Source organism: Protopterus annectens, chromosome 5.part1 (assembly GCF_019279795.1).
Source record: "Protopterus annectens isolate FY-2018-M chromosome 5.part1, PAN1.0, whole genome shotgun sequence".
Lineage (NCBI taxonomy): Eukaryota > Metazoa > Chordata > Ceratodontiformes > Protopteridae > Protopterus > Protopterus annectens.
Window position 1 is genome coordinate 745,122,075 of NC_056736.1, and position 13,769 is coordinate 745,135,843.

The window sequence follows — 13,769 nt, forward strand, 5'->3', positions numbered from 1 at the left end:
TGCACAAAATTTCCTAAAATGTATACCTATTGTGATGTATGTTACCTTTTGAGGTTCTGTGTATCCTAAACTGTAATATCTTTCTTTAGTGAGAACAGCCTAAATGTCTGTGTGTAATTCTGACTCTTCATTGTAAAATAAACAAGGGATCTGATTTATACCTGAACATTACCTGTAGTCTGACTTTGGACAAAGAAGGGATCTGACTTAATCCTGAACATTACCTGCAGTCGGACTTTGGCAGTGTCCAATGGAAAGGTCACCAGGTCAGCAATGCACGCAGCAGTTCCAGCACCAAGAAATTTGACTGTTACGGTAGGAGGGAGGTTGCTTGGTTTTAGTCCCACCATGGCCCTTCCAGTGACGAGTGTGATGCAGTAAATGTCTTTCTGAATCAGTGCCCAACAAACTGGTGATGTTATTCACAATCTGAAGTAAACACACACATATATGCACTCTTAATATGCTGCATCTGATTATTATATGATTACAGATTTTATACACAATAGATTATTACAATTTAATTATCTCCTATACTATCTATTATTATCCAAAATCACAACTGCTGTTTATTATTATTATTATTATTATTATTATTATTATTATTATTATTATTATTATTACTATTATTATAACACAAACCAGCAGACCTGTTACAAGTGGGGTGCTACAGGGGTCAGTGATGGGTCCCCTACTGCTTAGTATATACTTTTCAGATGTTCAGGTCAAACCTTAGCGGCTCTGGCTGACCAAGTTTGCAGACAACTGCAAACTATGTGCAATCACTGAATCCCCAAAAGATGTCACTAAAATCCAGGAGGGTCTCACACAAACCAATGACTGGTGTATTAGTCATGGACTAAAACTGAATGCAAACAAGTGCATCATCATTTCCTTCAGCACAAACAATGTCCACTCACACTATAAAAATCGACTACAATACCCTAAGTACCCATAAAGTGGTAAGGGACCTGGGATCACAAGTTGACTGCAACATTAACTTCGACCACCATGTGTCTACTGTAGTAAGGAAACCTTTCTACATAGCACACTTAATTAGTGAAGGCATAACCTCAACGGCAAAAGAAGTTATATCCCCCTATACTCGGCACTTATCCAGCACATAATTGAGTATAATGTCTTGTTTGGTATGTACCATAGTAAGCACCTGCAGCAATTAGAGAGACCTCAGTGGTTTCTAACAACAAAGATGAAGGGGTTCCAGCATGTCCCTTACACAGACCCGCTAAGGTCCCTGCCACTACACTCTGTATCATATAGACTTCTTAGGGGAGACTTGGTGCAGCGGTTGCATTGTCGCCTCACAGCAAGAGGTTCTCCCGTTCGATTTTCGGCTGGAGCGCCTTCTGTGTGAAGTCTGCATCTCTTTCCCGCAGTCGAGTGGTGTTCTAAAGACATGTGTGAATGGGCACGCCTTCGTTGAAGGTTGGGCGTCGCACTGGCACCTCGGCACCGTAAAAATCTACTTCCAATCATTAGCAGACCGGAGTTCCACTGTGGCGACCCCTAACCAGGAAAAGCCAAAAGAAGAAGAAGGAGGAGAGACTTATGCCTGGCCTACACAGCATTCCAAGACCCAAACCTAATGAACTTGCTGCATACCCGTAAATCAAACAGGACTAGGGCTACCCATTCCAGGGACCTAAATATGGCCTGCATCTTAAATATGACATGCTGGAGGGACAGATTTATCTCCCAGTGACTGCTGAGTTTTTGAAACAGGCTACCAATTGATGTGAAACAGAGCATCGCTATGACACTGTTCAAGAGGAACCTGGACGAGTGGATGGGCCACTATAAATTCTTGCCAGGGATAGTGACCACAACCCTCCTGGACATGGGCAGTCATCACTAAATGCAATCTTGGGTGCTGACTAGCATTGCTATGGTATTACATTGGGATGAAATGGCTAGGCTTAAAATGTTCTCGGAGTTGACAGCCTAGTAATCTCATATGATCCTAAGATATTTAAGATCTTATGATCCTAAATGATTGTGGAGTTGTTTTACACAAACCTCCACTAAAAATAGATTTAAACCCAGTTAGACATCCTAGTTATTAAAATATACATACATAGAATTTGTGTGGCAGTCAGTGCACAGGATTAAGTCTATAAGCAGTAAGCGTCTTCCTTTAGTTCATGGTTTGATTCTTGCAGCCTCCATTTGCTGACTGTATCACTCTGAGTCACATACATGGCCAACGGTATCACTCTGAGTCACTTACATGGCCAACTGTATCACTCTGAGTCACTTACACGGCCATAACGTGCTTCTAAGTTTAATGGGACAAAGGTCTGTGTTAGTTGTATTCTACCCAGGTTAACAAATAACTCCTGAAAAAGATATCCAGTTTAGGTTCTTGTTTGTAAATAATTTAGGCAGTGGTTACTTAGGCTGTATAGCAGTTAAAATTCCTTTTCTAGGTCAGACCTCTCAAATGATGACATCAATTATTTTTTTTCTCTGTTGTCAGCAATCTGTACTGCTGCTCTCCAGGTACCATCCCTTTAATACAATACAGTGGTGCTCGCAGTTATATTCATGTAGCCCACATTTCAATTAGTCAATTAATCCGCAGCCCTTCATCACCCCCACAACAGGAAGAGGTGTTACACTGAATCAAAACTATCTCCGTGGCTACAGTAAATATGACACCAAGCTTCCTTCCTTAATAAGGACACACTCATTCTTCAGGTACTGCAGATGTGTCAGTGATCCTGAAGTGATGGAACATGACCTTCTAGAAATGAGGATGCAGAAGGCGGTGAAGAGACATGGTCATCCATACCACATAAAACATGTCATCACTGTGAAGAAAGAAATTCCAAGCATACCTCTACTACTGAAACTGTTCGGGAATGGCCTAAGGTGAAGAGGCATACAGTATGAGGTACATTCCCTTCAAGTGTTTTACTTCAAGTAAATCACAGTATGCAGTCATATAACTAGCATCCTTCTTAGTGAAACTCCCACTCTTAAAAAGCACCATATAGCACTGAAAAGCCTAAATTGGTTAAAACTGCCACATCAACTAACATACACATGTCTTACAACTTATGAAATTTTCCAGCATGCATCTGATTCTCCAACACTAAAAAACATTCTACACACCTATGTTAGTCGGTCATTGTGATCCAGTGACCAAAAACTCCTGTCTATCTACAAACCTAGTAAATCTGCTGGGCACTGTTTGTATTTGTACAAGGTTTTTTAGGCCTGGAACTCCTTACCTGTATCCATCAGGTCTATACCTTCCCTCCCATCTTCCAAAACCCCTCTAAAAGACTCCTAGCTAAAATCTGGCTCAGTTCTTACTCAAACCCAGGATAACCTACATCCCTAAATGTGAACAAGTACCTTTTCATTCCTTACATCTTTTTACTCTTCCTTCTTCACTTACTTCCTTACTGCTATCCAATTCTGTTCCCTGACTTTTTGTCTAAATATACCATAAGCCTGTTTTTCCCTCACTTCATAGTGCAGTTCTTATTTGTATTAGACTAACTTATGTTTCCTCTACAAACCGTCAAAAATTTCTTTAAATATTAAATGATTATCATATACTTTGTATCAATTCTTAAACAATGTTTTATATTAAGTCTAATTTCTTATATTTATTTAAACTGCAGATGGTTTTGTTTTATTTTTAAAAACTGTAAAACTATTGTTCTTAAAATGTTTTGTAATAATTTGGAGCTTTTCTCCTCAGGCCTCGCTAAAAATGGGCTCTTACCTTGTCAGACTTTCCTGGTAATCAAATGTTAGTAAATAAATAAAGAAATAAATTAAAGTGACAAGGATACAGAAGAATACGCTTCACTTATGTAAAAAGAAGGAACAACCTCCTTGGGAGAAGTTCTAAACACTGCTAATTAGTGTAACCCAAAAATTCAGAGACCCAGTTGTTTTCTATTTAGCTTTAGTTAATTTTATATACAGTTACTTGACACATCACTGGCCAGGATTCTTTTTTAACCAACAGTATTAAACATTTATTTCAATGCCACTTTTCTTTCAACACTGAAAAACTTAAAACAAAAACCAACATTAGCAAAGGTAGAACACACAGCCTGCATCCTAGCCAAGAACTGAACCAGGGATATGAGCATTAAGGGGCAACAATGTTACCTGCTAGTCAAGAACTGAACCAGGGATATGAGCATTAAGAGGCAACAATGTTACCTGCTGCAACACTGTACTGCCATGAATCAAAGTAGTTTGAATGAAATGCAGGCACAGACACTAATGATAAATGCTTTCACATTTATTTCTAAATGACATTAAAGAATACAGACCTACTTCTAAACATCAGCAATCTTAAGTCAGAAAGGCTTTGAAGTGTTAAATTATACGCATAGGTAGAATTATTGCCCTAAAGTTTAACATAAAATGCACAAAAAAGCTGAAATTATTAAAAAAATCAATAAAGTAAAAAGGTAACATTAATATTACTATGTAGTAGCACTAATATGTAATGGTTTGTCAAAAGGCATTTTAACAAACATCAGCATTATATCTCACAAACTTTACCCTTCATATTTACTTATAAAAAGTTACGCTTGAAGCCTAACAGCAGAATGAAAGAAAATGTTTGTCTCTAATGTTGAAAACTAAACCTAGCATCAGAGGGCCATCTGTGGGAGGGCAGACAGACTAGTTGAAAGTAATGCCTCCTCTTTTTTGGGAGAGGATGAGTCACATGTCACCAAAGTGATTGTCTAGTGACTGGAGACCAACAGTATATCAAATACAGCCCTACTGAAATCACCAGAGAAGGTACCCCAGTATCTAAATATCCTGCAGTGCACCGTGATTCCAAGGACATCAATGCACACTTTGCCTGGGGTATAAACAGACTACAATCCACTGGATGATGCCCACCTGCACCCCCCAATACACGTGGCCACATGTAATACAACAAACAAAGCCTTTTCCCCCCAAAGAGGGAAGACCTGTCTAACAATGGGCCATGCCACGTATCACCCAAAAGTATAGGAAAAGCAAGGAATAACCCAGATGGGGGTAGCATATATAAGCCTGCATTAGTAGTGGCAGCTGTGGAAAAAGTTGTAGCTGAATAAGGGAAAATAAAATGATGTCAGGAACTCAGCATCAAAATATACACACACACACACACAGACACGCACACACATACACACACATGCACACACAAATATGCAAATGGCAATGTACAAAATTTTAAAAAAATGACATTTTTTAAATACGTAATACACTCCCATTAATTTATAAAGCAAAAGAGTTATATCATAACATTTAACTTTAGCACTGGACAGTTTTGCAAACACAATTTGCACTTTCCCCCTATATGTGCAATGGCCAAGAGACTTGGTGTATCTTGTTTTGTACTTAGAAGGAAATAAATATTTCTCTTATATTGTTTAGATATCATATAATTAAAATGAACACGAGATCCTCTTTCTTTTCAAAGATGTAAATGTGGTACCTGGAATTCAGCTTCAAATAAAATTTTAAAGTGTGGGTGATATCATGGGAAAAAAGTGTTATATCATCTGTATGATGTCAAACAAATGACCGCAAGTGACCGCAGCATTAGTGGCATTCATACCTACATACCCTCATTTACATCACAGTCATGTCACCAAGTTCTTACTTTAACTTAAGCATGCTTCTTACCTTAATTGAAGTGCAGTGAAATGACATTCAGGTCACAGAAGTCAATGTAAACTCTTCTAAAAATTCACTAAAGACATCAAGTACATGGACGCATCCACTGAGAACTGTAGCCTTTCTGCATATGCATGCCATAGAACACCATTCAGAGAAGTATTACGGACCACAGAATCCAAATACTGCAAAGAGAAAATGGAAATTTACATAAGGCTTTGCAAAATTCATTGCATACGTGTTTATCTGGGTCTATATTAGAACACCGAAGTTTCAAAAGTTCGAGTGTTCTAATATCAAACCCTAGTCAATGAAAATTTAAAACATCGAACATACAGAACAGCAAATTTTTCCCTAGGGAAAAAAATTGCTGTTCCAAAACACATACACACAACACAAGCACACCAAGCAAACAACAATCCACACACATACACCTAAAATCTTACACCTAACCCTACACTAAACTATACATACACCACTAACTATCCACTTACCTTAACCCAGACCCTAACCCTAAGGTCCGTCACTATCGCACAGTCACCTCACCTGCGCCCTAACCCTAACTCACCTACCCCACCCTAACCCTCATGTCCACACAATCGCACACTTACCTGACCCTCGCCCTAACCCTAACTCAACTAACCCGCTCTAACCCTCATGTCCACACAATCGCACACTTACTTGAACCCGACCCGTAACTTTCCACCACAGCACCAAAAATACTGAAGTAACAGAAATGGACAACCAAATTCTTTCCCTAGGAAAAAATTTGTTTTTTTTGTTTCTTCGATATTTTCAGGTTGATATTAGAACACTCGAAGTTTTGAAACTTCGGTGTATTAATATAGACCAGTTTATCTTTGTGATACTTTATGGCACCAGAAATCAACAAGCTGATATGATACTTTGTGACACAAGAAATCACAGAGTTGAACCCTTGTCAAGTACAGTTAAAGGAAAATAGCTTTTCAAAAGTAAATTATTTTCAAAACAAAAAAAAATATATTCCTTTTTCAATCCCCCCAGACTCATACTCCCATTAATTAATGCAGTAATTTATTATTTTTTTATTTATTTAACATTTGTTTACTGGGAAAGTCCAACTTGGAACAAAGCCAATTTTCAGCGGAGGCCCAGGGAGAAACACTCCAGATGTATGTCTTTGTCACATGGGAGGAAACCCACATGAACGCAGGGAGGACATGCAAACTCCGCACAAAAGGCACCCCAGACAAGAATCAAACCGGAGAACCTCTTGCTGTGAGGCAACAATGCCACCACTGCATCATAATCTCTGAGTCTGTTAATATTCATAGGAAAGAAAAGTACCCCCTTTGCAATGATATCAGAGTGAAAGAGTTATGTTGTTTTACCTTTCAACAAAACAGGCTTGTTGATGAAATTTGATTCATTGTGTTCATGAAGGTCAGTTTAGCAAATCAGGTTTGTTGAATTTCACTACAAGCCATGTTATACCTTTGCTCAAGAATTCTTGCCAAAGCCAAAAATAATAGATGAAACAAAGGCTCGATTTCAGGAATAATTTTAAATATTATCGTAATTCACTAAAAAAGTCAATAGAGCAACAAATTTTGTATCAATGTGCACATTCTGAACAATAAGACGGATGAAATTCTAATAGCATTACGGACTGACTGTATTCAGTTAACCTACTGCTGGATGAAGTTTGAACTCTCAAGATTTGACTGCCTGAGCTTCAACTTACCGATGATTGGAGTTTCTCCATAGCAAATCACTGTCAACGAGTTGTGCCAGAAATGGTTCCCTTTATGGAGGAATTCCCCCTTCTTTAAGTTGGTGCAACCATGTAGTTGATATATATATATATATATATATATATATATATATATATATATATATATATATATGGGTCACTGTTGTATTATCGAAAACAAACACAATCTATTGAATCGTGTTTCTGACAATACACTTTGGCGAAAGTGCATATTGTCGAAAGTGCATACTGTCGACAATATGCACTTTCACTAAAGAAATCAAAACCAAAAAAATGTATAAAAACCCCACATGAAACAGTGTTATGCAGGGGGGCAAGCCCCCCTGCACCCCCTACCCCCTACTTTATTATTCTCTCTCCGAGATTGCACTACAGTGGGGAAAAGGGAATATTCCCTTATCCCCACTGTACCACGATGTCAGCGATAGCTTCGTTAGTTGTAAAGCAACATTATACGTTGATTTACCACTAATGGTGCATGCAAACTGCATGCTTACTTTACCTTCCCACTCCTCATTTAGTGAAAATGCACTTTTGCTAAATTGTGTCCGCCGAAACACAGTTTCAATAAACTGTGTTTCGACATTCAGATAGTGACCCATATATATCTATATATATATATATATATATATATATATATATATATATATAAGTCTACTTCATAATAACGAAAGGCCAGAAGAACGAAATGCAGAACACAGAGATGAAAACAACGAAACCCCAGAACACGTAAGTTTACAAAACGCACATAACACACAAAAACACACATACAACTGCCCTACACTACTAAACAAAACACCCTACACTAATGATAGGCAGGGAGGCAAGCCCCCCTGCACACCCCCACATCCCTTTTCTTTAATATTGTAACTCTGAGATCGTACAGACACACAAGGCAAACACAAACCCACACAGTACAGTCCCTACACACACACACACACACACACACACACACACACACAGACACACACACACACACACACACACACACACACACACACACACACACACACACACACACACACCACAGTCACAACACACACTTATACACAGCATTTCCCCTCACAAATACACTCACATACACACGCACACACTTACCTACAGCAGAACACGAAAAGCACTAATTCAAACTCCTTTAACATCGGAATTTTGCGCTTTTCAGTGTTCTGCGGTTTTGTTGTTTTCGTCTTGGCGTTCCGGATTTCGATCTTCTGGTCTTTCGTCCAACTCAAGTAGACTCATGTATATATAGATATATATATATATATATATATATATATATATATATATATATATATATATATATATATATATATAAGTTTGGGTGGTGTGGTACAATGGGGGGTGCAGGCAGACTAGCTGCCCTACAAAAACAAATGTAAAATAAATAAATAAATAAAATAAATAAAAAACACTTTAAAATTGTTTTTTAACAAGATGTTTTTAGAGAATGCAGTTTGGGGATTCCGATCTCTGTCCACTTGCTTTCATCCACTCATAGTGAAACCACCGTATCAATCAATGATTTGTCAGAAAGTCAAAACATTTATTAAGGACTAAACAAGTGCATGAGTTAAAATCAAGGACATTCTGCAAAATGAGGGATATTTGAGTGGTATGACCATGTGTTCACTTCGGTAACCTTTTGAAATGTTGGGACCCACTAGCTCAAGAATGGCTGAAAGACTGGATTTATACATGCCAAATCTCAAATGCCATGTCTCAGAATATGCCCTTTTCTCCAAGGTATGGTGATCTTGGAGTTGGTATACATAAGTTCAGGGGTTGTGGGGGACTTTCCCCCCTCCCCTTTAAAAAGAAGTTGTAAGGAGAAGAGCGATTTAAGACTCACTCGTCTCCTATGTTTTTGGTCTTTTTTTTTACTTTTTGGCGCTCAGCAGTAAAAGTGCTGACATTTCAATAGGGAGCCATTTACTTCTGCTGTAAAGCAACAGGAGTCTTATCTTTGACTTCAGTACAAACAAACAAAATACACTTTGACAAAGCAAAATTCACAAAGTCTGTTTTCTTGAATAAGTTTGACAGCAAACGTAAAACCCATCCTATATTCTGTATGTTGGAGCTCCCCAGCTAAACATAACTTCCCCCAAGGTTGTAGTACTTCACGGTTCAATGATATTTCCATGGGGAATTATATTAGTCTCATTTATCAAATAAGATTCATGAAATCTTTCTGCATTCCTGATCCTTGGGATTGCACATCTTTCATTTTGCATATTCCTTCAACTTTGGGTTCCTGTTGTAAGTTTAATTCTTTGTACTGCGAGTTCTGAAATTTTAAAAAAGTAAGTGCAGTTAAGAGAAATATGTACTAAATCTTGAAGTGCTATATCTTGGGGAATTCCTCCTTCTCAGACATAGTATATAAAAATAAGGGTGGGGGGGTCTGCAGTCCTCCACATCGAGGCTACAAGGAAACTTGCACCTCCCTTGCAAAAAACACTTCTAGCTTGTAGCAGTAAGTTTCATAGTTTGTTGTTTTAAAGTACTAACAGCACTAGCACTGAAGTTTTCTATGTCAGCATAGAGTCTTCAGGTTCCAAAAGGCTGTCTTGTACTTATCCAACAAGGCATTGCATAATTCCTGTTGGGAGAGGGTAGAAGTCATAAGATGATTTATTCCCAACTGGATACTTTGAATCTAGGGGATGAAGGCTAGGCATTAAACCCATGAGCCAGAAGGGAGTAAATCCTGTACTACTCCCAAACTTGGCATGTACTGCATCTATTACATCATGCCAAAATGTTTCATGTGCTATATCTATTACATCATACTAAAATGTTTCATGTACTATATCTATTACATCATACTAAAACTTTTCATGTACTATATTTATTACATCATACCAAAATATTTCATGTACTATATCTATTACATCATACCAAAATGTTTCATGTGCTATATGTATTACATCATACTAAAACTTTTCATGTACTATATCTGTTACATCATACCAAAATATTTCATGTACTATAGCTATTACATCATACCAAAACGCTTGATGTGCTATATCTATTACATCATACTAAAATGTTTCATCTACTATATCAATTACATCATACTAAAACGTTTCATGTGCTATATCTATTACATCATACTAAAACGTTTCATGTGCTATATCTATTACATCATACTAAAGCACGATACTGTTTCTTCTGCTGCACCAGACTCCATCAATAAGCACAAAGGCGAATAGAAAGACTGCTACCCTTAGTGAAAAATATGCATATATTTACCTTATGTTCATTATTTCTGTCACATACTGCCTTGAAGTTTTGCTACCGATGTTATTTTTTTTTTTTTTTACCTGCACTACTGGTTTGTTTTGGATTTCTACAAATTACTTGTTGTTCGTGCTGCAGGGGTATGGCAGAAGGTATGGCTGGAGTACCCAAGTTGGATTTTATACCAGACATGAATGACTCCCAAGAAACAAGGCATAGGGATATTTCATCGTTAATTGAGAACAGGGAGAATCCGCTCCTGAGTTTTCAGATGTTAGCAGCGGAGAATCCACCAGAAATCAACTGTGAATATGATGCTACAGGACTTGAGAGACTTTCTAAAACTTGAAAATGATGTCCGTAAGGTGAAGCGTCTACAGATGCAAAGGTTTCATTTTGAAGCCTGTATCAGTATGAAGATTGTACCTCGTGGTCTTCATGTATTAAATATGCCCTCTTATGGAACTACTTATAGAGATCTTTTACTGAGATGGCAGCGTATCAATTTAGAGACAAGTTTTAATTATCTGCGTCTCCTCATTGACTATTTTAAACCAGAGGAAGACGCTTTAGCTGCTAATGTGAGTAAATTACAGACTGAGTTGTATGAGAAGTATCCGCATGTGGTGGTTGATGTGAAAATGAATCAAGTAATAGATGCAATGACTGTTTTTGAGTCACAATTACTTGCCTACAAAAAGAAAAAATTGCAAAGGGATTTATTAGACTTCGCTAACGGCCATGTATTTGCGCGGCCGAGGGAAACTACTAATGATATTACTGTGAGAAATAACACGGGTAATCCTGTGGCTAATACTTCTGAAATAAATAAACTATTTCCACTTTAAATAATTGCGATACGGTCTTTTACAGAGAAATTGTATCCCAAGGAACATTGCCAGTCTGTGTTCCTCCTCCTACTATGATGCAGACTACTAAACAGCTAGTTGATGACTCAGTACAAGGCGGTGCAAGGAGGAAAGATGGTGGGTGCACAGTGAATGAACTGCTGTATAAGGCTCCAATACAGAGTATGAATGTTGGTGCTCAGTCTCTAAATTGACCGTATCCGATTCAGACCACCCATTTTCAGGGGAAGTCACACAGCTGAGGACGCATGAAACGAAAGGTGCCTACGGAAGACAACAACTTGATGACAATAAAGAGAATGTCCAAAGGAACAGGAGCATTCAACTTCCACCAAAGAACCAGTATAGCCACAGGACAAACAGAACTTTAATAGTGAAGTGCTTTTCGTCTGCTTGAAAGGCAGACTTCATCAGACATAGTGTAAAAAATACAAACAGGCGTTTTATATTCAAATTAAAAAATGTCACTAATTAACAATGTTAATTAGCTCATTGTACAATTCATGACATTCCACTTAGTGAACTGCCTCATTAGTACACTGTAGCTTAACCCCACTAAGCTAAAGTAAAGTCAGCAATTCGTGGCCAAAACTATACAGTAAGAGCTAAATAAATCACTAAAATATTAAATTAAAAACAAACATACACCGAGTTGTGTCATCATGTATAGCATAATATCTTAAAAATATCAGGAAGGTACTAATGTAAATGGCAAAGTATCTTGGTGACAATGAAAGTACCAATAAATAAAAATACTTATATCCAGGTATATATATGAATTAATATAATGTGGACATACAGTAGATGTTACTTATAATAACTGTGTCCACATTAATCAATACCATAAATACCTATTTATGGCTTAAAAACCTATATACTAAATGAATATCCAAAATTAGATATATTTAAAAATTAAGTTATAAATGAAGAATAAATTATTAAATAACAATTACCCTACCTTATAAAACTCTTTAATTTCAATAAGCAACTGATAGAACAGCTGTCATTCAGGCCTGGGTAAGAATAAGCATTTAGTCTGATCTGCCATTTAAGTTCTAATTCTTCAAGTAACAACTGTGAGGGGGCACCTCTCTTAGTTTCCAATACCAGGTCAATGACCATGAATTAAAAGTATGGTCACTAAATACTGCAATGTGTTTGGCCAGTGCATTTTCCTGTTTTTTCTTTTCTATTGCATATAGGTGTTTATATATGCGCTCCCGTAACTTACGTTCGGTCTTACCCACATAGAACCCTGGGCATTTCTGGCATTGGGCTAGGTAAACAACCATGCAGGTATTGCAATTGGCTCTACATCGCATGTCAAAACAACTTTTGTTTAAATAAAATCTATTGGACTCATATACATATTTACAATAGTTGCAGTTTTGGCATTTGTACATGCCTGGAGTTCGTGTGGAATTACTAGTAGAACATTAGAGCAATGATTTCATATTCTTGCCTCTCCTAAAAGTTATTTCCGGGCTGCAACCTAGCTTGCTGTACACTGTAGAATTGTTTTTAAATATCTCCCATTTTTTCTTGATAATATCAATAAGGAAGTAACTATTGATATGGTACGTTAGAATTAATCTAGGATTGCTGTTCGGTGGTGAACTCTGAGTATTAGTGTTAGTAGGAAAGTCGGAGGTGGAATTAATGTTGTTCTCACCATGGGCAGTAATTTTCAAAATGGGTTGGTAAACACCTCCAACTCTTTTACTACTCACTTCTTTAACCAATTCATTTAATAAGTGAGAAGGATAACCCCTATGTAAGAACATGTTGGTTAATAGCTCACACTCTCTGTAAAAGGCAACATCTAAGCTGGTAATTCGGGCTGCTCTTACCAGTTGTCCTTTAACTACCAATCTTTTCTGGTAGTTAGGGTGGCAGCTACTATAATGTAAAAAAGAGTTGGAATATGTAGTTTTCCTATATATACTCACTACATATGCTTTTAGTTCATAATTTTTAACCAACCATATGTCTAAATATGCAATGGCAGTATTACTGAAAGAAGAAGTGAAATTTAGAAAGTCCGTGGAGGAATTGAAGGAGTCCAAAATCATTATACTTTTAGGTTCTTCACCTTCTAAAAGTATAAAGATGTCGTCCAAATAGCGGGTGTAGTATTTAATTTTCTCCATCAATATCTCATTATTGAAAACATACTCTCTTTCCCAGTAGGCCATAACCATATTGGCTATACTGGCTCCGCAAGGTGA

General features: G+C 37.4%; 1 protein-coding gene across 3 annotated transcripts in view; it reads right to left on the minus strand.

Annotated features, from left to right (window-relative positions):
• Positions 1-13,769, minus strand: part of LOC122803636 (mitochondrial uncoupling protein 2-like) — a 205,270-nt gene that overhangs the window by 128,535 nt on the left and 62,966 nt on the right. For 2 of the 3 annotated variants that reach the window (XM_044073382.1, XM_044073380.1), the window contains exons 2-3: positions 5,680-5,855; positions 225-429 (exon numbers count right to left, since the gene is read on the minus strand). In XM_044073382.1, the coding sequence (XP_043929317.1) occupies positions 225-350 (126 nt within the window). In that variant the 5' untranslated portion in view covers positions 351-429; positions 5,680-5,855. The remainder of the gene's footprint in view (positions 1-224; positions 430-5,679; positions 5,856-13,769) is intronic. The other variant, XM_044073381.1, reaches the window with a different exon arrangement.